The following is a 24,826-nucleotide window of genomic DNA, read 5'->3' as shown; positions in this document are numbered from 1 at the left end:
ATAAGACGTCTTATTTATATTTCAAACATTATAAAAAGTTGAGGTTAAATATAGTATCTCTTTTTTAGAAAGAGGCCAGCTTAACCTTTCTTTCTTTCTTAGAAAAAAGGGGGAGGGGAAAATCCGATAATTTGTTTTGGAGCTCAAGCTACATGGAGCTCCTTTTTTTTTGAAAAATTCGAAATTAATGTTTCAATGCTTAAACTTTTAGGAAAAAAATCCACAGTATAATACGGATGTACTCCCTCTGTACCGAAATACATGTCGCTGGAGTAGCAGTAAGTCAACTACTCCAGTGACATGTATTTCGGTACAGAGGGAGTATACTGCAGCTTACAGTTTTTCAGGGTCAAGTCTCTGACAAAAGACAAATCTCTGACATTGAAAATAGTGAACAGTGCATGTACTATTCATAAAACCAATGATTTTCACTTTTTAGCGTAGCTCATGAATCAATGTATTTTCTCATGAAACCTTACACAGGTGTAGTACACATCCATATGTCCATGTGCATTTTGTTTCGCATTTTTTGAAGCTTTGAAACATGTATTTTGAATGTTTCAAATAAAGGGTTCCATGAAGCCTGAGCATCAAAAGGCTGCATTCGAAAAAGATAAAATCATACAATACAATTCTAAGAAGGCTCACAATGGAAAGTTGATAATTAATTACCAACCGGAGAACTAAACTGAATAAAAAGGCTTAAAAGCGTCGTCTGAAACTCCAAATGTCCAACTAATAAAAAAAAGGAAGTTTTGGTTGCACGGGTCGAAAGTTGTGAAAACATGCTAACTCGTAAATTAAAGTTACGCATAGTTAAAAAAAGGCGCGCCTAAGCGAGCGCTTAAATGCGCCTAGGCTTTAGGCGATAGCAAAACGCCAAGCGCATAACCGCGCTTAATCTGCGCATAAGCATGCGTTTTGATAAAAAAAAAGCGCAAGGCGGTGGCAAAACGCATAATTAACGTCTAGCGCTCTTTTGAACTAGGGTGTTATGTATTACTCCCTCGATAGTGATCATATAAATCTTATACTCCTATTTCTTTACATAGGGAATACAATACTCTTCCGAAGTGATGGTTTTGGTAAAAAACGATAAGTTTGGTGGTTTTTGTAAAAAATGACAACCTAGCAAATGTGGTGGCTTTCTGTAAATTCCCCCCAAACCCTCACCCCCACTCGCTCGATCCCCTCTTTGCTCCACCCGTCGGCGGCGCCACCCCCACCTCCGATCCGGCGCCGCCACCCCCATCTTCTCCCAGATCCGGCGCCGCCGCGCCCTCTCCTCTCCTCCTTCTCCCAGATCCGGAGCAGCAGAGGTCGCCGGAGGAGCAGCAGCAGCGACGTCTCGAGGTACTCGACGAATCACCATTTCTGTCTGGTTCGCTTGGACCGCGCAATCTTTCTGAGTTGAACTGTCTGAAGTCCATCGGGACAATGGATTCCGCACATGTTTACATTGGGCCAAGATAAATGTTCTAGAGATGGTACAGATAGGCTCATGCAGATCAAAGATAGGCAAAGGCGCCTTCTTTCTGATGAGGTTCTCATCTCTTGCGTGAGGCAGGAGAAATTAGTTGAGCAGTATTGTATCGTGCACTGTGATGTGATGCCCTGCTTAGTTTCAGTGTTATTTTCCATGCCCAGCAAATTAACCTTCCTACAGTAGCGATGATGAGCCCTTGTGGCATGGTTTTCACCCAGTTTTCATCGTCATCGGCGGTACATGCAGAATGGATGGAACAGTGCATGCTCCAAGCGGCGCCGAGCCACGTGTTGCTGCCCACCCTAGCGTGAACGGCAACGGCACTGCCAGGCACTTGCATGATGAATGGCTGGAAGAGTATGAAGCAGGTGTTTTCATGAAGCTGAAGGATCTCGGCGACGGGACCCGGGAATTGACAAGGGTTCGGTTCAGGTGATTAAGCTATTTCCTGTCATGCTTCCCACTCCCAAGTTAGCTTTGTTATTTGCACATGCAAACAGCTCACTGAGTATTCATGATTGCAATATGGTAGTTGCTTGATTAGTTAGTGGTCTATAATTTACCGTCCCGCGAGTTCATATGCAGCAAGGGGTCTGACAGTTCATGTAGTTTCTAATCATATTTAGAGCACTTTCTTTTTCCACATTAGACACTATCGGAAAAGGAGAACTCCAGGTTATCTTGTTCACATTAAACACAGTTCCGTTTCAGTCTGTAGCTGAGCTTCTGCTCTACTGACAAGTGACAAGCCTATATTTCATTGCAAAATATTAATAGCGTTGACATCCTCCCTTCTTTGAAATATTTCTAATTTGCAGCAAAAGGCGGTTTGGGGAGCATCAGGCTGAGAATTGGTGGAAAGAGAACCGCGAGAAAGTTTATGACCGATATAATATAAGGACCTCCCAACGAGCGTCGTCAGCAGCTCTAACCCACTCGGCCTAATAACGTACCTTCCTGTTTCTTCACGCACAAACTGCAAGGCCAGCCATCAATGAGCAGCAGCAAATCGTGAACGAAACTAAGGGTTATGTCATATGTGTACTGGGGTGTAGACCCGCCATATGTGATCTTTATCGTCTCTTGATACTGTGATATTGAGACTGGTAAGTAAGGTTCGGTTGGTGCTTAATCACTATAGGCCGTAGCATGGGTCCTATCCTAGTGTAATGTACATAATGTAGTAGAACTGAACCCATTAGTTGTGAGGTTTATGTAGTCTATTTAACTGGTCAATTGGTCTTGTCAAAACCCAGCCCATTGATAATCTTGTTATGTGAAGCAAAAAGTACATCTATTGTCTTAAGCAGAGCCTAGTGGTGGAACCTGTCCACCCGGCAGAGCTTGACATGGGTAGGCTATTTGTCCAGCTGTAGATTACGTACCTGTTGACTGAGGTGCATGTGTGCATGTGGTGACTTTGTCAATCTCATGATCATGTATGAATGTGGTGATTTTCCGAATCTTTAGATTTGTCGCTTCAGTTGATAAGGCCCTGAAAACCCACTTGGTAGCTGGTGTGGCAATGCAGCCTAACATTTTGGGCTATGGGTTTCGACAGGGATAAATTGGGGCTAAACTAACAACCTGACTTGATTCGTAGCCTAACTAGCATGGTATGAAAATGACTTTCTTTCAAAAAAATTATGGAGGTGTACAGAAGCAAATCTCACAAGGATTTGATCTGACAGAGAGCTGTGCTGCTGTCCATGCTACCTTTAGTCCTTTACCATGCTATGTATCACACTAGCAATTGCTCTTGGGTGATGTTTTTCGGTTTACATTATTTTTATCCTTCTTTTAAGCGTGTTTCAGTGACCTCAGTCCTGTGGTGGTACCGGATATATATGCTCAACTTTTGATCAAACATGCAGAAATTTGACTTAAGATTTCAAGCAAATTTGTAACAGAGTACATAGAAAGATGAAACATGGAGCTGTATCTCAAGGCATGGTACCCTCTACCCTGTTTATGTATGGATCACAGTAGCCAGTGTAGGTCGTCTTTTCCATATAAGGTCACGCCCTCATTGTTTTTAGTTTTTGTCGCCGATTTCTACACATACTTTCTTTAGATGGATTTCTACACATACTGATGTTGAAGAAACAACATTCTTCTGTCACAATACAAGTTGTTTTGGACATTGACATGGCTTTCAAGGTTACACATTGGTCATTTACTTCTCTAAAGATACCTTTCTTTGAATGAAAAAAGGTGTATCTTGTTATTTGAAGCAACAATTATATCTATTGTCTTTAGCGGAGCTTAGTGGATAAGTTCCTTGTGGTGGAACCTGTACACCCGGCGGAGCTTGACGCAGGTAAGCTATTTGTCCAGCTGTAGACGACGCACCTGCTGACTATGAGGTGCATGTGTGTATGTGGTGACTGTCAATCTCAAGACCACGTATGAATGCGGTGAGTTTCTAAAACTTAGGATTTGTTGACTCAGTCGATAAGATCCTGAAAATTCACTTGGTAGCTGGTGTAAAAATGCAACCTAACATTTTGGGCTATGGGTTTCAACAGGGATAAAATTGGGGCTAATTAACAACCTAGACTTGATTTGTAGCATAATTAGCATGGTACGGAAATAGCTTTCTTTTTATCTTTGTATGGAGGTGTACCGAAGCAAATACTACAAGGATTTGATCAGACAAAGAGCTGTGCCGCAGGCCATGGTACCTTTATCATGTTGTATACATTAGCCATTGTAGTTGGGTGATATTTTTCTGTTTACATTATTGTTTATTCTTCTTCTTTTAAGCGTGTTTCGGTGACCTCAGTCCTGCAGCGGTACCTGGATATATATGCTCAACTTTTGATCAAACATGAATAAATTTGACTTGGGACTTCAAGTAGTCTGGAACCGAGGGGGTACATTTTAAGATGAACCATGGAGCTGTATCTCAAAGCATGTTACCATCTATCCTGTGTATGTATGGATCACAGTAGCTAGTGTAGGTCAATTTAGAAGGTCCAGGTGTTGTGATTTGCTATTTTCATATGAGATCAGACCCTCATTGTTTTCAGTTTGTGTCGCCGATTTCTACACATGCCGCTGTTGAAGAAACAACACTTCTTCTCTGTCGCAATACAAGTTGTTCTAAACATTGACATTGACATGACTTCCAAGGTTACACATTAGCCATTTATTTCTCTTAAGAACATATTTTCTTTGAATCAAAAGGGGTATACTCCGTGAATGGTGTATCAAGTCATAGTATTGTCAGTTTGATGTGTAGCTGATGGTGATTTCTCTCTGTAAATGATCATACCTTAATATGTTTGGCTGGCAAAGATTTCTAAGGTGGGTCATGAGCTAATTAATCAAGAGCCTATTGCTCTGATGATCATGTTATCTGAAGATTGAGATGTAATAATTGGAAGATATCACTACGATCTGGTTTCGTTGCTCAGTGGCATGACAAATAGATCCTGGAGTAGTTGAAAGTTAAGGTTAGGTAGCAGCAATAAAAAGAAAGAAAGAAACCTAGTATCAGCTAGAGAATAATTCTTACAGTTCCATCTTGTACAAGAGAATAACATACTTAGTTTGGTTCAGTGTATCAAGGATCAACACAGCTTCTTTCCTGGCAAAAACATTGGAATCAGTAATCTGCTACAAAAATAAGTATGGTTTATTCAAGGAGTACACTTGGCTGAACTCAACAGTGCACTTAACATTGCAATTTCAGGGGAAGCACAACCAATTAAACTGTACACATGTGCCATCCAATACAACACTGATCAAGGTTTTAAATTTACTTCTCTAAAGGTACATTTCTTTGAATGAAAAAAGGTCAGGCCCTCATTGTTTTCAGTTTTTGTCGCCGATTTGTACACATACTGATGTTGAAGAAACAACGTTCTTCTGTGACAATACAAGTCGTTTTAGACATTGACATGGCTTTCAAGGTGACACATTGCTCATTTACTTCTTTAAAGATACGTTTCTTTGAATGAGAAAAGGTGTATCAAGTGATAGACAGAGTATTGTCAGTTTGATATGTAAATGATGATGATTTTTCTCTATAAACGGTCAAACCTTAAGATATTTGGCTGACAAGATATCTATGGTGGGTCATTAGCTAATAAAGTCAGGAGCCTCTTGCTCCACTGCTTATGTTATCTGCAGATTGAGATGTAATAATTGGAAGATATTGCTACAATCTGGTTTTTGTTGCTCAGTTGGCATGGCAAATAAATCATGGAGTAGCTGAAAGTCAGTTATGCAGCAGTAACAATGAAAGAAAGAAAACTATCGGCTACACTGTACTTCTTAGAAGTTCAACACAGCTTCTTTACTGGTAAAAACATTGGATCAGTAATCTGCTACACAAATAAGCATGATTTATTCAAGGAGTACACTTGACTGAACTCAGCAGTACACTTTACATCGCAATTTCAGGACAAAGCACAACCAATTAAACTGTACAAGTGTGCCATCTAACACAACACTGAACAAGGATGTATATTAACAACCAGGCCTTAACCCGTCATTATTTAAACAGAAGAATAGCAAGAAGAAATTATGCAAGAATTATTCTCCAGTATCATGATCATCATGGTCATCCCTAGGACAATAAGAGAAGAAACCTATAAGATACAATATATGTTTCTATGAGTTCATTCCATCTTCAGAAAGATCATCAGGTCATAGTTCATTCCATCTTCAGAAAGAAGATCATCGTGTCATACTTTTCCATCTTCAGAAAGAAACCTATCAGCTAGAAAAATATTTTTCTGTGATCATCAGGTCAAAAGTTCATTCCATATTCAGAAAGAAGCATAACCAATTACATTTTACACATGTTCCATCCAACGGAACACATTGCAAGGTTGTAGATTAACATCCAGGCCTTAACCATTATTATTTTACAGCAACAAACTGCAAGATGAAAGGAAGAAATATTGTCCAGTAGCATCATAACTCGGGCATGGTCGAATGCGGACTTCATAGCTCATTGCATCTTCATGGGTTTCTTCAGGCTCCTAGTTACATGAATAATTAAACACATGTAAATTAATATCCATGCCTTAACCCATCCTTATTTTTTACAGGAAAAGTTGGAAGAGGAAACAAAGCAGGAAATATCTCCAGTAGCATGATTACCGAGTCACTCGCTGACAGTTCAGGCTTCATAGCTCATTCCATCTTTAGAATGGGTTTCTTTGGATTTCTAGCAAGCTGGGTCCGGAACTGCTCCTTGAGCCGTGCTTCCCTCTCTAACTCCGTTCCAGCACGGTCCATCTTGAAATGAACACTAAGCAAGACTTCCTTGATGCTCACGAGGATATCCAGCCCAAAGAACCCAATTCCACCTCTTTTACAAGCATCAGTTACCTTGAGCTGCTCGAGTTCGGGCATTGCTCCTTGGTCAAAGTTCACCGACTTGATCCCCCCTAAGCCTTCGACATCAAATGCCACAATGCTTCTGAAAGCATCCTTTTGGAAATGAAGCTCTCCACCCTTGAATGAACACCCCGACAATCGGAGAATGGATAGATTTGGTAGATGTCCCAGGACTTCCATAGCAACATCCTGCTCAACCTGGCTGGATGTTGTGAAGCTCAGCTTTAACTTCACAAGATTCTGAAGCTTCTTGATCCACACTGGCAATACGCCCAGGCGGCCCTCCAGTTTGAGGCTCCGGAGATTCTTCGGAGGCGAAGAAATGTCATCTAGGCATCCCTTGTCTGACTGCACTGACAATGACTCCAGGCGGCTAAGATTGGAAATGGCTGAACAAAACTTTACATTATTTTTCTCATTGATTCCCATCACTCCTAACTTGCGTAGCCCAGTGAGTCTTCCAATCTCCTGTATAACAACATCTCCACATGAAACATGTACACCCCTCACTGTGTGCAGGGATTTCAGTTTCCTGGTCCCTCCTGGCAACACAACACCACCATAATCTTTGTCCATCATGACACAAGGAGTTGCGGCGCGACAGCATAAAGAAGTGCATGCATCAAGCTGGTTAAAGCCATAAGTGTGCAACACATGCCTTGTACATAAATAATTTCCTTTTGTTGGAAATCCAGCATGGAGATGTTGTAGCTTCTGAAGCTTGATGATCGTTTGTGGTAGCATCACAATGGAGGTACCTCTGATATCTAGTGTCTCCAGTTGCCTCAAGTTACCTAATGTATCTGGCAGGTGACAGATAGATTCACATCCTCTTAGCGAAAGGTATCTTAGGTGAAGAAATTTCCCGATATGCTCAAGGTGATGATTAACTAGACCTGTCGTGTCTTCCAAGTCCAGCACTCGCAGAAGCCGCATCTTGTCAGAAAGGAAAAATGGCGCCCATTCTCCAAACACCGTTATTGAACGTACACGGGACATGTCCACTATGCTCTCGAATGCACTCTGATCTCTCTCCCAGTTGCTGCTTATAGAAAGGTGGCGTGCTGTGCCCTGGGTGTTTAAGCTGCAACCTTCCTCCAATCTAAGAACAAGATTTCCTTCCATCGACTTTGAGATGCCGATTTCACGTTTGAGATCATGGACTTGGCAGGAGCCAATCCTTTTTCCATCACAAATTGATCTTTGGGATGGCAAAAGCATGCTCCTGCTTATGAGGTCCATGAAGTAGCTCTCTGCTACTTCCTCTGTAGACTTGTTACGCACTACACCTCCTTCTGCGAAGGGCCTATCTTTTAATTTTATCTTCTACCTTATGTAAGAGTCATGGTGATCTTCACCTTTCCTTTTTACATTTTATCCTTTGGCAAGCACATTGTGTTGGAAAGATCCTGATATATATATATATATATATATATATATATATATATATATATATATATATATATATATATATATCCAATTGGATGTAAGTTATCATGAACTATTATTGTTGACATTACCCTTGAGGTAAAAGGTTGGGAGGCGAATCTATAAGCCCCTATCTTTCTCTGTGTCTGATTAAAACTTTGAACCCATAAATATCACGTGAGTGTTAGCAATTGTGAAAGATTAAATGATAGTTGAGTATGTGAAGTTTGCTAAACCAAAGCTCTGACATAGACCCTTCCTGAAAATAAGATGAATTGCAATTGTTTGATGACTGAGAATATAATTTGTTAGTTTCAAAAAAGTTTATGATCTATACTTTAACATGTGAATAGCTTGTTACTTGATCATGAAAAGTTTTACTGTTATGATATATAATGATGTTATAAAAAGTGATTGAAACTATCATTGATGAAACTTATGCACTTGCTAGCATTCACACTTCATAAATTATTTCTTTTATCATTTACCTACTCGAGGATGAGTGGGAATTAAGCTTGGGGATGCTGATACGTCTCCAACGTATCTATAATTTATGAAGTATTCATGCTATTATATTATCAATCTTGGATGTTTTATATGCATTTATATGATTTTTGGGACTAACCTATTAACCTAGTGCCCAGTGCCAGTTTCTGTTTTTTTCCTTGTTTTTGAGTTTTACAGAAAAGAAATATCAAACGGAGTCCAATTGACGTGCCAATTTTTGACGATTTTTTATGGACCAAACGAAGACCCTGGAGTAAAAGAGTTGGACCAGGAGAGTCCCGGGGTGTCCACGAGGGTGCCCCCCCCCAGGCGTGTGGTCCTGCCTCGTGGACGCCTCGGGCACCTCCTTGACGTGAGACCGACGCCAAAAATTCCTATAAATACAGAAACCTCGGAAAATTAACCTAGATCGGGAGTTCCGCCGCCAGAAGCCTCCGTAGCCACCGAAAACCAATCTAGGCCCTCTCTGGCACCCTGCCGGAGGGGGCCGTCATCACCGGAGGGCATGGAGGAGGATCCCGGAGGGGCCATCATCACCATGAAGGCCAAGGACCAGAGGGAGAACCTCTCCCCATCTAGGGGGGAGGCCATGGAGGAGGAAGCACAAGGGGGAGAACCTCTCCTCCTCTCTCTTGGTGGCACCGGAGTGCCAACGGGAGGGGAATCACCGCCGCGGTGATCGTCTTCATCATCATCACCCTCATCTCTTTTACGCGGTCCACTGTCCCGCACCCCGCAGTAATCCCTACTTGAACATGGTGCTTTATGCCACATATTATGATCCAATGATGTGTTTCCATCATATTATGTTTTGAGTAGATATCTTTTGTCTTTGGGTTGATTAATGATCTAGATTGGTATGAGTTGTATGTTTTACTTTGATGCTGTCCTATGGTGCCCTCCGTGTCGTGCAAGCGTGAGGGGTTCCCGCTGTAGGGTGTTGCAATACTTTCATGATTCGCTTATAGTGGGTTGGTGAGTGACTGAAACACAAACCCGAGTAAGGGGGTTGTTGCGTATGGAATAAAGAGGACTTGATGCTTTAATGCTATGGTTGAGTTTTACCTTAATGATCTTTAGTAGTTGCGGATGCTTGCTAGAGTTCCAATCATAATTGCATATGATCCAAGTAGAGAAAGTATGTTAGCTTATGCCTCTCCCTCATATGAAACTGCAATAGTGATTACCGGTCTTGTTAACGATTGCCTAGGATAATTCCGCACACCGATCCACCATTATTCCACACTCGCTATTTATAATATTTAGTAATATATTCTAACTTCATGATAACAACACCTACTTTTGTATTTTAGCTCTCCGATATCATGCAAAGTTATCCACTTCATACCCACAACATAGTTTTATTTCTCATTGCTAGTTGGAAGCAAACGTTCAGTGTACGTAGAGTCGTATCAGTGGCAGATAGGGCTTGAGAGAATATTGATCTTACCTTTAGCTCCTTGTGGGTTCGACACTCCATACTTAGCACTTCCACCTTTGGGAATTGCTACGATGATTCCTTGCACTTGGGGATTATCAATATGTGGGTGGGCCGATGCTAGGGTGATGTTATTACTTGAACAAGCAACCCTCTTATGATTACCCCCTCTCGCAAGCATCCGCAACTACGAAATAAGAATTAAGATAAGACTAACCATATTATGAAACATATGGATCCAAATCAGCCACTTATGAAATGACTCATAAATTAGGGTTTAATCTTCTATCACTCTCGCAACCCATCATGTACTAATTACACCCCAATGCCTTCCCCTAGGCCCAAACATGGTGAAGTGTCATGAGGAAGAATTCAACATACATATCATCAAAATATTGAGCAAATACGAACTTCACATGATTACTTATAACAAAACTTCTCCCATGTACTCAAGAACAACAGTAACCACTCACAAATCATATTCATGTTCAAGATCAGAGGGGTATTGTACACGATTCAGGATCTAAACATATAATCTTCCACCAAGTAAACCAACTAGCATCAACTACAAGATGTAATCAACACTACTAGCAACACACAGGTACCAATCTGAGGTTTTGAGACAAATGTTGAATACAAGAGATGAACTAGGGTTTGAGGTGAGATGGTGTTGGTGAAGATGTTGATGAAGATTGGTACTCCCATGATGAGAGGGTCATTGATGAAAGAACATGCGGTGCCCCCATGTTTGGTTTTGGTAATTGATGACAATCTCTATGGACTAATGGTTGCCTTGAGTTATATTTGAATGTTTTTGTCTATAGGCTTTTCTTGGAGTACATGTGTTGGTTTCAAGGAGAGTTTGTGTCGACCAAGGTTCTATTCAAGGAATTACCTAAAGAGTGGTCTTATGAGAGGTTGATCAAGACTAAGTCAAAGAGTGAATCAAGTTGACCAACCCACAAAGCGTAGAAGATGTACCGAGAGGGATCAAGTGATCCCATGGTATGGTAAGCATTGTCAATTATGCTTTGTGTACTAACCCATGGTCTTCGTGAGGGTTCTTTGTGGGGTTAGGTTGCGGTGTGCAAGTTCAAGTGGAGCATCACAAAGAGATCAAATGCTTGAAGCTTGCCGTCCTTTGTGGTGACAATGGACTTGTGAAGATGTGCGGAAGAGTGGCTCACCCATAGTTGGAGTATGGGGGAGCAATCAACTAGTCTTCATCAAGTCAACACAATCAAGAAAGGTTGCGGCGTGCAAGTTCAAGTGGAGCATCACGAAGAGATCAAATGCTTGAAGCTTGCCGTCCTTTGTGGTGACAATGGATTTGTGAAGATGTGCGGAAGAGTGGCTCACCCATAGTGGAGTATGGGGGAGCAATCAACTAGTCTTCATCGAGTCAACCCAATCAAGAAAGGTGGTCCAACTTGAGGGAGTCAAGATCGTCATCATCTAGCTCAAGTGGACCATGTACAAGGCAAAGGTTTGCCCTTGATAGGTTTTCTATTTTACCGGTCTCATGATGGTAGTTGGGAGACCGGGTTATAGGATCGATTGCCGTACTATCAAGGGGGGCTCTCGATGAGTAGCTTGATCGTATCGTTTGCTGAGAGCTCAAACCATTGCATCATTGCATCATCTTTCTTGGTTCTTGTTTGGTTCTCTTTGAGAGTCTTAGAGCTTATGGTCATGTTGATGACAAGCTCGAGTTCATCGAAAACGGAGTTCACATGCTTCTTCTATGATGTTTTCGATGTTGGAGGTTTTGCCGGTTCTTCTCGATTGGAGGTTTCACTCCTCTATTTGTTGGCATACCTCCCCTGCCTCTTCTTACTATAACCAGTCGCTGTTTTGATGCTACTCGTCGTCTTGTTTCCAACAAGCTTGAGTTTGCTCGATTCGGAGCTCATATGCAGAAGTTATGGCAGTTCTGGTTTTCTTGAGTGTGGTTTTTGTCGGGGTCCCAGCGGTAGGACCGTGGTACCCAGCGGTAGTACCGCTGAGGAGTCACAAGCGGTAGTACCGCTCCACAGCGGTAGTACCGCTGTGGCTCCACAGCAGTAGTACCGCTGGGGGCCCGGCACCTCCGCCTGGTCCTCAGCTCTTGCCCCAGCGGTAGTACTGCACCCCCTGCGGTACTACGGCTGAAGGGTCACAAGCGGTAGTACCGCTCCACAGCAGTACTACCGCCCTTGACCCCCCTGCCGTAGTACCGCTGGGCAGTCTGGCTCCTACCGCCTCGATTCGAGAGGTCTTTTTCTCGTGTCGGGTTTTGCGGCACTAGTCACGGTTGTAGTGGCGGTAGTACCGTTCCTGGAGCGGTAGTACCGCCCTACCACCGTGGTAGTACCGCTTAACCCAGCGGTAGTACCGCTGTCTCCTGCAGTACTACCGCCCCAAGGTTCATGTTTTTCTCTCTCGTTGGGGTGTTTTGACCATGCTAAGCGGTAGTACCGCTCATGTGCGGGCTGAGAACATAACGGTTGGATTCGGGAGGCCCTATAAAAGGGGGTCTTCTTCCCCATTGAACCTTATCCTTTGAGCTCGTGTTCTTCCCCCATTGTTGACCTTCTTCGAGCTTGTTAACTCTCAATCCCTCCATGGATTCTTGCTAGTTTTTGAGGGAAAAGAGAGAGGAGATTTAGATCCACATTTCCACCAATCACTTTCTCCTCTATGTGAGGGGAACCCCTTGGATCTAGATCTTGGAGTTCTTGGTGTTCTCTTTCTTGTTCTTCCTCTCATTTTCCTCCCTAGCATTAGTTGCTTCGGTGGGATTTGAGAGAGAAGGACTTGGGCACTCCGTGTGCCCTTGCCATTGCATTTGGTGCATCGGTTTGAGTTCTCCACGTGATACGTGGAAGTTACAAGTTGAGAAGCTTATTACTCTTGGGTGCTTGGTACCCTTGAGCTTGTTCCTCTTGGGTGCTTGGGTGCCCTAGACGGTTGTTGGTGTTCGGAGCTAAATCATTGTGGTGCAAAGCTCCGGGCAAGCAACGGGGTCTCCAATTAGGTTGTGGAGATCGCCCCGAGCAATTTGACGGGTACCGGTGACCGCCCCCAAGGGTTGCCAAAGTGTACGGGTTCGGTGACCGCCCCCAAGGGTTGCCATTTGTACGGGTTCGGTGACCGCCCTCAAGGGTCCCTTAGTGGAATCACGGCATCTTGCATTGTGCGAGAGCGTGAGGAGATTACGGTGGCCCCAGTGGCTTCTTGGGGAGCATTGTGCCTCCACACTGCTCCAAATGGAGATTAGCATCCGCAAGGGTGTGAACTTCGGGATACATCGTCGTCTCCTCGTGCCTCGGTTATCTCTTACCCGAGCCCTTTACTTATGCACTTTACTTTGTGATAGCCATATTGTTCCTTGTCATATATCTTGCTATCTCATAGTTGCTTATCTTGCTTAGCATAAGTTGTTGGTGCACATAGGTGAGCCTAGTTGTTTTAGGTTTTATGCTTGGCAAATTAACTGCTAGGTTTATTCCGCATTTGTTCAAGCCTAAACCATAATTATTTTAAAGCGCCTATTCACCCCCCTCTAGGCGACATCCACGATCTTTCAATTGATGATGTAGATGGCTTCGATTTCCCCCTCCCGGAGGGAAGTATCCCCGGTGGAATCGCTCCGCCGGAGAGCAAAAGTGCTCCTGCCCAGGTTCCGCCTCAAGGCAGTGGCGCTTCGTCCCAGCAGTCATCTTCTAATTTTTTTCTAGGGAAAATAGCTTCATATGTGAGAATGGGGGCCGCGGAGGCCTGCTGGTTGAGCCACAAGCTCACATGGCGTGCCCCGAGGGGGGCCACCTAAGCTTGTGACTCACTGGTAGGGCCCCTCCTGGTATTTCTTCCGCAACTATTTTTTTATTAGTTCCAAAATAATTCTCCTTAGATTTCCAGGCCCATTGGAACTCTGGAGAATAGCTATCTCTGTTGTAGCTTTTTAGGTCTAGAATTCTAGTTGCCGGCAATCCGTCTTCATATAGATCTTGCATATTAAGAGAGAAAGGGCATTAGAATTGCATCATAAAGTGAAATAATACTAAAAACATTATAAATAACAGTAGGAAAACATAATGAAAAATGTACGTATCATAGCACTGGGCCCGTCCACACGCTGCTACTAGTTAACAGTAGCATGGCCTCTCTACCTCGCGCTACTACTAAGCATATGCCTATAGGCTTTTCCCTAGTAGTGTGCATCAATAACTTGTTCATCTTGGGTGTTCGGGCACCCTTGACGGAAAAGGTCACCGCGGACCCACATTCCATTGTGGTGATGCTTCGTGGTGCTGTTGGTGAAGGAAATATGCCCTAGAGGCAATAATAAAGTTATTATTTATTTCCTTATATCATGATAAATGTCTATTATTCATGCTAGAATTGTATTAACCGGAAACATAATACATGTGTGAATACATAGACCAACAGAGTGTCACTAGTATGCCTCTACTTGACTAGCTCGTTAATCAAAGATGGTTATGTTTCCTAACCATGAACAAAGAGTTGTTATTTGATTAACGAGGTCACATCATTAGTTGAATGATCTGATTGACATGACCCATCCCATTAGCTTAGCACCCGATCGTTTAGTATGTTGCTATTGCTTTCTTCATGACTTATACATGTTCCTATAACTATGAGATTATGCAACTCCCGTTTACCGGAGGAACACTTTGGGTACTACCAAACGTCACAACGTAACTGGGTGATTATAAAGGAGTACTACAGGTGTCTCCAATGGTAGATGTTGGGTTGGCGTATTTCGAGATTAGGGTTTGTCACTCCGATTGTCGGAGAGGTATCTCTGGGCCCTCTCGGTAATGCACATCACATAAGCCTTGCAAGCACTGCAACTAATATGTTAGTTGTGAGATGATGTATTACGGAACGAGTAAAGAGACTTGCCGGTAACGAGATTGAACTAGGTATTGGATACCGACGATCGAATCTCGGGCAAGTAACATACCGATGACAAAGGGAACAACGTATGTTGTTATGCGGTCTGACCGATAAAGATCTTCGTAGAATATGTAGGAGCCAATATGGGCATCCAGGTCCCGCTATTGGTTATTGACCGGAGACGTGTCTCGGTCATGTCTACATTGTTCTCGAACCGTAGGGTCCGCACGCTTAACGTTACGATGACAGTTATTATGAGTTTATGCATTTTGATGTACCGAAGGTTGTTCGGAGTCCCGGATGAGATCACGGACATGACGAGGAGTCTCGAAATGGTCGAGACGTAAAGATTGATATATTGGAAGCCTATGTTTGGACATAGGAAGTGTTCCGGGTGAAATCGGGATTTTACCGGAATACCGGGAGGGTTACCGGAACCCCCCGGGAGACTAATGGGCCTATTGGGCCTTAGTGGAAAAAGAGAAAAGGGACAAGCCCAAGCTGGCCGGCGCCCCCCTTTCCCAAGTCCTAGTAGGACTAGGAAGGGGCCGGCCCCCCCTCTCTCTCCTTTCCCCCCGGGAGTCCTAATTGGATTAGGATTGGAGGGAGGAGTCCTACTCCCGGTGGGAGTAGGACTCCCCTGCGCCTCCTCTCCCTGGCCGGCCGGCTCCCCTCCTCCAACCTTTATATACGGGGGCAGGGGGCACCCCAAGACACACAAGTTGATCCTTGAGATCGTTCCTTAGCCGTGTGCGGTGCCCCCTGCCACCAAATTCCACCTCGATCATACCGTTGTAGTGCTTAGGCGAAGCCCTGCGTCGGTAGTACATCAAGATCGTCATCACGCCGTCGTGCTGACGGAACTCTTCCTCGACGCTTTGCTGGATCGGAGCCCGAGGATCGTCATCGAGCTGAACGTGTGCTAAGAACTCGGAGGTGCCGGAGTAACGGTGCTTGGATCGGTCGGATCGGGAAGAAGACGTACGACTACTTCCTCTACGTTGTGTGATCGCTTCCGCAGTCGGTCTGCGTTGGTACGTAGACAACACTCTCCCCTCTCGTTGCTGTGCATCACCATGATCTTGCGTGTGCGTAGGAAATTTTTTGAAATTACTGCGTTCCCCAACAGTGGCATCCGAGCCTAGGTTTTATGGTTTGATGTTATATGCACGAGTAGAACACAAGTGAGTTGTGGGCGATACAAGTCATACTGCCTACCAGCATGTCATACTTTGGTTCGGCGGTATTGTTGGGTGAGACGATCCGGACCAACCTTACGCGTACTCTTACGCGAGACCGGTTCCCTCGACGTGCTTTGCACATAGATGGCTTGCGGAAGACTGTCTCTCCAACTTTAGTTGAACCAAGTGTGACTACGCCCGGTCCTTGAGAAGGTTAAAACGGAGTCTATTTGACGAACTATCGTTGTGGTTTTGATGCGTAGGTGAGATGTGTTCTTACTTAAGCCCGTAGCAGCCACGTAAAACTTGCAACAACAAAGTAGAGGACGTCTAACTTGTTTTTGCAGGGCATGTTGTGATGTGATATGGTCAAGGCATGATGCTGATTTTATTGTATGAGATGATCATGTTTTGTAACCGAGTTATCGGCAACTGGCAGGAGCCATATGGTTGTCGCTTTATTGTATGCAATGCAATCGCGATGTAATGCTTTACTTTATTACTAAGCGGTAGTGATAGTCGTGGAAGCATAAGATTGGCGAGACGACAACGATGCTACGATGGAGATCAAGGTGTCGCGCCGGTGACGATGGTGATCATGACGGTGCTTCGGAGATGGAGATCACAAGCACAAGATGATGATGGCCATATCATATCACTTATATTGATTGCATGTGATGTTTATCCTTTTATGCATCTTATCTTGCTTTGATTGACGGTAGCATTATAAGATGATCTCTCACTAAATTATCAAGAAGTGTTCTCCCTGAGTATGCACCGTTGCCAAAGTTCGTCGTGCCCAGACACCACGTGATGATCGGGTGTGATAAGCTCTACGTCCAAATACAACGGGTGCAAAACCAGTTTGCACACGCAGAATACTCAGGTTATACTTGACGAGCCAAGCATATACAGATATGGCCTCGGAACACGGAGACCGAAAGGTCGAGCGTGAATCATATAGTAGATATGATCAACATAACGATGTTCACCATTGAAAACTACTCCATCTCACGTGATGATCGGTTATGGTTTAGTTGATTTGGATCACGTGATCACTTAGAGGATTAGAGGGATGTCTATCTAAGTGGGAGTTCCTAAGTAATTTGATTAACTGAACTTAAACTTATCATGAACTTAGTACCTGATAGTATCTTGCTTGTTTATGTTGATTGTAGATAGATGGCTCGTGCTGTTGTTCCGTTGAATTTTAATGCGTTCCTTGAGAAAGCAAAGTTGAAAGATGATGGTAGCAATTACACGGACTGGGTCCGTAACCTGAGGATTATCCTCATTGCTGCACAGAAGAATTACGTCCTGGAAGCACCGCTGGGTGACAGGCCTGCTGCTGGAGCAACGCCAGATGTTATGAACGTCTGGCAGAGCAAAGCTGATGACTACTCGATAGTTCAGTGTGCCATGCTTTACGGCTTAGAATCGGGACTTCAACGACGTTTTGAACGTCATGGAGCATATGAGATGTTCCAGGAGTTGAAGTTAATATTTCAAGCAAATGCCCGAATTGAGAGATATGAAGTCTCCAATAAGTTCTATAGCTGCAAGATGGAGGAGAACAGTTCTGTCAGTGAGCATATACTCAAAATGTCTGGGTATAATAATCACTTGATTCAGATGGGAGTTAATCTTCCAGATGATTGCGTCATTGACAGAATTCTCCAATCACTGCCACCAAGCTACAAGAGCTTCGTGATGAACTATAATATGCAAGGGATGAACAAGACTATTCCCGAGCTCTTCGCAATGCTGAAAGCTGCGGAGGTAGAAATCAAGAAGGAGCATCAAGTGTTGATGGTTAGCAAGACCACTAGTTTCAAGAAAAAGGGCAAAGGGAAGAAGAAGGGGAAACTTCAAGAAGAACAGCAAGCAAGTTGCTGCTCAGGAGAAGAAACCCAAGTCTGGACCTAAGCCTGAAACTGAGTGCTTCTACTGCAAGCAGACTGGTCACTGGAAGCGGAACTGCCCCAAGTATTTGGCGGATAAGAAGGATGGCAAAGTGAGCAAAGGTATATGTGATATACATGTTATTGATGTGTACCTTACTAGAGCTCGCAGTAGCACCTGGGTATTTGATACTGGTTCTGTTGCTAATATTTGCAACTCGAAACAGGGACTACGGAATAAGCGGACACTAGCAAAGGACGAGGTGACGATGCGCGTGGGAAACGGTTCCAAAGTCGATGTGATCGCGGTCGGCACGCTACCTCTACATCTACCTTCGGGATTAATATTAGACCTAAATAATTGTTATTTGGTGCCAGCGTTGAGCATGAACATTATATCTGGATCTTGTTTAATGCGAGACGGTTATTCATTTAAATCAGAGAATAATGGTTGTTCTATTTATATGAGTAATATCTTTTATGGTCATGCACCTTTGAAGAGTGGTCTATTCTTGTTGAATCTCGAAGATAGTGATACACATATTCATAATGTAGAAGCCAAAAGATGCAAAGTTAATAATGATAGTGCAACTTATTTGTGGCACTGCCGTTTAGGTCATATCGGTGTAAAGCGCATGAAGAAACTCCATACTGATGGGCTTTTGGAACCACTTGATTATGAATCACTTGGTACTTGCGAACCGTGCCTCATAGGCAAGATGACTAAAACACCGTTCTCCGGTACTATGGAGAGAGCAACAGATTTATTGGAAATCATACATACCGATGTATGTGGTCCGATGAATATTGAGGCTCGTGGCGGATATCGTTATTTTCTCACCTTCACAGATGATTTAAGCAGATATGGGTATATCTACTTAATGAAACATAAGTCTGAAACATTTGAAAAGTTCAAAGAATTTCAGAGTGAAGTTGAAAATCATCGTAACAAAAAAAATAAAGTTTCTATGATCTGATCGAGGAGGAGAATATTTGAGTTAGGAGTTTGGTGTACATTTGAAAAATTGTGGAATAGTTTCGCAACTCACGCCACCCGGAACACCACAGCGTAATGGTGTGTCCGAACGTCGTAATCGTACTTTACTAGATATGGTGCGATCTATGATGTCTCTTACTGATTTACCGCTATCGTTTTGGGGTTATGCTTTAGAGACGGCCGCATTCATGTTAAAATAGGGCACCATCAAAATCCGTTGAGACGACACCTTATGAACTATGGTTAGGCAAGAAACCAAAGTTGTCGTTTCTTAAAGTTTGGGGCTGCGATGCTTATGTGAAAAAGCTTCAACCTGATAAGCTCGAACCCAAATCGGAGAAATGTGTCTTCATAGGATATCCAAAGGAAACTATTGGATACACCTTCTATCACAGATCCGAAGGCAAGACTTTTGTTGCTAAATTCGGAAACTTTCTAGAGAAGGAGTTTCTCTCGAAAGAAGTGAGTGGGAGGAAAGTAGAACTTGACGAGGTAACTGTACCTGCTCCCTTATTGGAAAATAGTACATCACAGAAAACTGTTTCTGCGACACCTATACCAATCAGTGAGGAAGCTAATGATGATGATCATGAAGCTTCAGAACAAGATACTACTGAACCACGTAGATCAACCAGAGTGAGATCCGCACCAGAGTGGTACGGTAATCCAGTTCTGGAAGTCATGATGCTAGATCATGATGAACCTACGAACTATGAAGAAGCGATGGTGAGCCCAGATTCCGCAAAGTGGCTTGAGGCCATGAAATCTGAGATGGGATCCATGTATGAAAACAAAGTATGGACTTTGGTTGACTTGCCCGATGATCGGCAAGCAATTGAGAATAAATGGATCTTCAAGAAAAAGACTGACGCTGACGGTAATATTACTGTCTATAAAGCTCGACTTGTCGCGAAAGGTTTTCGACAAGTTCAAGGGGTTGACTACGATGAGACCTTCTCACCCGTAGCGATGCTTAAGTCCGTCAGAATTATGTTAGCAATTGCCGCATTTTATGATTATAAAATATGGCAGATGGATGTCAAAACTGCATTCCTGAATGGATTTCTGGAAGAAGAGTTGTATATGATACAACCAGAAGGTTTTGTCGATCCAAAAGGAGCTAACAAAGTATGCAAACTCCAGCGATCCATTTATGGACTGGTGCAAGCATCTCGGAGTTGGAATAAACGCTTTGATAGTGTGATCAAAGCATTTGGCTTTATACAGACTTTTGGAGAAGCCTGTATTTACAAGAAAGTGAGTGGGAGCTCTGTAGCATTTCTGATATTATATGTGGATGACATATTGCTAATTGGAAATGATATAGAATTTCTGGATAGCATAAAGGGATACTTGAATAAAAGTTTTTCGATGAAAGACCTCGGGGAAGCTGCATACATATTAGGCATAAAATCTATAGAGATAGATCAAGACGCTTAATTGGACTTTCACAAAGCACATACCTGGACAAGATTTTGAAGAAATTCAAAATGGATCAAGCAAAGAAAGGGTTCTTGCCTGTGTTACAAGGTATGAAATTGAGTAAGACTCAATGCCCGACCACTGCAGAAGATAGAGAGAAAATGAAAGATGTTCCCTATGAAGGAAATATGCCCTAGAGGCAATAATAAAGTTATTATTTATTTCCTTATATCATGATAAATGTTTATTATTCATGCTAGAATTGTATTAACCGGAAACATAATACATGTGTGAATATATAGACCAACAGATTGTCACTAGTATGCCTCTACTTGACTAGCTCGTTAATCAAAGATGGTTATGTTTCCTAACCATGAACAAGGAGTTGTTATTTGATTAACGAGGTCACATCATTAGTTGAATGATCTGATTGACATGACCCATTCCATTAGCTTAGCACCCGATCGTTTAGTATGTTGCTATTGCTTTCTTCATGACTTATACATGTTCCTATAACTATGAGATTATGCAACTCCCGTTTACCGGAGGAACACTTTGGGTACTACCAAACGTCACAACGTAACTGGGTGATTATAAAGGAGTACTACAGGTGTCTCCAATGGTAGATGTTGGGTTGGCGTATTTCGAGATTAGGGTTTGTCACTCCGATTGTCGGAGAGGTATCTCTGGGCCCTCTCGGTAATGCACATCACATAAGCCTTGCAAGCACTGCAACTAATATGTTAGTTGTGAGATGATGTATTACGGAACGAGTAAAGAGACTTGCCGGTAACGAGATTGAACTAGGTATTGGATACCGACGATCGAATCTCGGGCAAGTAACATACCGATGACAAAGGGAACAACGTATGTTGTTATGCGGTCTGACCGATAAAGATCTTCGTAGAATATGTAGGAGCCAATATGGGCATCCAGGTCCCGCTATTGGTTATTGACCGGAGACGTGTCTCGGTCATGTCTACATTGTTCTCGAACCGTAGGGTCCGCACGCTTAACGTTACGATGACAGTTATTATGAGTTTATGCATTTTGATGTACCGAAGGTTGTTCGGAGTCCCGGATGAGATCACGGACATGACGAGGAGTCTCGAAATGGTCGAGACGTAAAGATTGATATATTGGAAGCCTATGTTTGGACATCGGAAGTGTTCCGGGTGAAATCGGGATTTTACCGGAATACCGGGAGGGTTACCGGAACCCCCCGGGAGACTAATGGGCCTATTGGGCCTTAGTGGAAAAGAGAAAAGGGAAGCCCACAGCTGGCCGGCGCCCCCCCCTTCCCCAAGTCCTAGTAGGACTAGGAAAGGGGCCGGCCCCCCTCTCTCTCCTTTCCCCCCTGGGAGTCCTAGTTGGATAGGATTGGGGGGAGGAGTCCTACTCCCGGTGGGAGTAGGACTCCCCTGCGCCTCCTCTCCCTTGGCCGGCCAGCCCCCCTCCTCCAACCTTTATATACGGGGGCAGGGGGCACCCCAAGACACACAACTTGATCCTTGAGATCGTTCCTTAGCCGTGTGCGGTGCCCCCTGCCACCAAATTCCACCTCGATCATACCGTTGTAGTGCTTAGGCGAAGCCCTGCGTCGGTAGTACATCAAGATCGTCACCACGCCGTCGTGCTGACGGAACTCTTCCTCGACGCTTTGCTGGATCGGAGCCCGAGGATCGTCATCGAGCTGAACGTGTGCTAAGAACTCGGAGGTGCCGGAGTAACGGTGCTTGGATCGGTCGGATCGGGAAGAAGACGTACGACTACTTCCTCTACGTTGTGTGATCGCTTCCGCAGTCGGTCTGCGTTGGTACGTAGACAACACTCTCCCCTCTCGTTGCTGTGCATCACCATGATCTTGCGTGTGCGTAGGAAAATTTTCGAAATTACTACGTTCCCCAACAGTGGCATCCGAGCCTAGGTTTTATGGTTTGATGTTATATGCACGAGTAGAACACAAGTGAGTTGTGGGCGATACAAGTCATACTGCCTACCAGCATGTCATACTTTGGTTCGGCGGTATTGTTGGTTGAGACGATCCGGACCAACCTTACGCGTACTCTTACGCGAGACCGGTTCCCTCGACGTGCTTTGCACATAGATGGCTTGCGGAAGACTGTCTCTCCAACTTTAGTTGAACCAAGTGTGACTACGCCCGGTCCTTGAGAAGGTTAAAACGGAGTCTATTTGACGAACTATCGTTGTGGTTTTGATGCGTAGGTGAGATGAGTTCTTACTTAAGCCCGTAGCAGCCACGTAAAACTTGCAACAACAAAGTAGAGGACGTCTAACTTGTTTTTGCAGGGTATGTTGTGATGTGATATGGTCAAGGCATGATGCTGATTTTATTGTATGAGATGATCATGTTTTGTAACCGAGTTATCGGCAACTGGCAGGAGCCATATGGTTGTCGCTTTATTGTATGCAATGCAATCGCGATGTAATGCTTTACTTATTACTAAGCGGTAGTGATAGTCGTGGAAGCATAAGATTGGCGAGACGACAACGATGCTACGATGGAGATCAAGGTGTCGCGCCGGTGACGATGGTGATCATGACGGTGCTTCGGAGATGGAGATCACAAGCACAAGATGATGATGGCCATATCATATCACTTATATTGATTGCATGTGATGTTTATCCTTTTATGCATCTTATCTTGCTTTGATTGACGGTAGCATTATAAGATGATCTCTCACTAAATTATCAAGAAGTGTTCTCCCTGAGTATGCACCGTTGCCAAAGTTCGTCGTGCCCAGACACCACGTGATGATCGGGTGTGATAAGCTCTACGTCCATCTACAACGGGTGCAAGCCAGTTTTGCACACGCAGAATACTCAGGTTATACTTGACGAGCCTAGCATATGCAGATATGGCCTCGGAACACAGAGACCGAAAGGTCGAGCGTGAATCATATAGTAGATATGATCAACATGACGATGTTCACCATTGAAAACTACTCCATCTCACGTGATGATCGGTTATGGTTTAGTTGATTTGGATCACGTGATCACTTAGAGGATTAGAGGGATGTCTATCTAAGTGGGAGTTCCTAAGTAATTTGATTAACTGAACTTAAACTTATCATGAACTTAGTACCTGATAGTATCTTGCTTGTTTATGTTGCTTGTAGATAGATGGCTCGTGCTATTGTTCCGTTGAATTTTAATGCGTTCCTTGAGAAAGCAAAGTTGAAAGATGATGGTAGCAATTACACGGACTGGGTCCGTAACCTGAGGATTATCCTCATTGCTGCACAGAAGAATTACGTCCTTGATGCACCGCTAGGTGACAGACCTGCTGCTGGAGCAGACGCCAGATGTTATGAACGTCTGGCTAGCTCAAAGCTGATGACTACTCGATAGTTCAGTGTGCCATGCTTTACGGCTTAGAATCGGGACTTCAACGACGTTTTGAACGTCATGGAGCATATGAGATGTTCCAGGAGTTGAAGTTAATATTTCAAGCAAATACCCGAGTTGAGAGACATGAAGTCTCCAACAAGTTCTATAGCTAAAAGATGGAGGAGAATCGCTCAACTAGTGAGCATGTGCTCAGATTGTCTGGGTACTACAATCGCTTGAATCAAGTGGGAGTTAATCTTCCAGATAAGATAGTGATTGACAGAATTCTCTAGTCACCATCACCAAGTTAGTAGAACTTCGTGATGAACTATAATATGCAAGGGATAACGGAAACAACTCCCAAGCTCTTCGTGATGCTGAAATCAACGAAGGTAGAAATCAAGAAAAACATCAAGTGTTGATGGTTGACAAGACCACTAGTTTCAAGAAAAGGGCAAAGGGAAGAAGGGGAACTTCAAGAAGAACGGCAAGCAAGTTGCTGCTCAAGTGAAGAAGCCCAAGTCTGATCCTAAGCCTGAGACTAAGTGCTTCTACTGCAAAGGGACTGGTCACTGGAAGCGGAACTACCCCAAGTGATTGGCGGATAAGAAGGATGGCAAAGTGAACATAAGTATATTTGATATACATGTTATTGATGTGTACTTTACTAGTGTTTATAGCAAACCCTCAGTATTTGATACTAGTTCAGTTGCTAAGAGTAGTAACTCGAAACGGGAGTTGCAGAATAAACAGAGACTAGTTAAGGGTGAAGTGACGATGTGTGTTGGAAGTGGTTCCAAGATTGATATGATCATCATCGCACACTCCCTATAATTTCGGGATTAGTGTTGAACCTAA

General features: G+C 43.6%; 2 protein-coding genes across 2 annotated transcripts; one reads left to right on the top strand and one right to left on the bottom strand.

The window, feature by feature from the left end:
* Window positions 1-1,146: 1,146 nt before the first annotated feature.
* LOC123185715 (PH, RCC1 and FYVE domains-containing protein 1) lies at window positions 1,147-2,949 on the top strand. Its single transcript, XM_044597549.1, has 3 exons — window positions 1,147-1,353; window positions 1,733-1,918; window positions 2,305-2,949. The coding sequence occupies exons 2-3, from the start codon at window positions 1,734-1,736 to the stop codon at window positions 2,429-2,431; spliced, it is 312 nt and encodes a 103-aa protein (XP_044453484.1). The 5' UTR covers window positions 1,147-1,353; window position 1,733; the 3' UTR covers window positions 2,432-2,949.
* Window positions 2,950-6,415: 3,466 nt separating this feature from the next.
* On the bottom strand, window positions 6,416-12,678 carry LOC123189428 (disease resistance protein PIK6-NP-like). The gene is made up of 2 exons (XM_044602181.1): window positions 12,672-12,678; window positions 6,416-8,151 (listed from the first exon to the last, which is right to left on the bottom strand). The coding sequence occupies exons 1-2, from the start codon at window positions 12,676-12,678 to the stop codon at window positions 6,635-6,637; spliced, it is 1,524 nt and encodes a 507-aa protein (XP_044458116.1). The 3' UTR covers window positions 6,416-6,634.
* Window positions 12,679-24,826: the final 12,148 nt, after the last annotated feature.

Source organism: Triticum aestivum, chromosome 1A, assembly GCF_018294505.1.
Source record: "Triticum aestivum cultivar Chinese Spring chromosome 1A, IWGSC CS RefSeq v2.1, whole genome shotgun sequence".
Taxonomy (NCBI): Eukaryota; Viridiplantae; Streptophyta; class Magnoliopsida; order Poales; family Poaceae; genus Triticum; species Triticum aestivum.
This window is presented reverse-complemented; position numbering and strand designations above follow the sequence as displayed.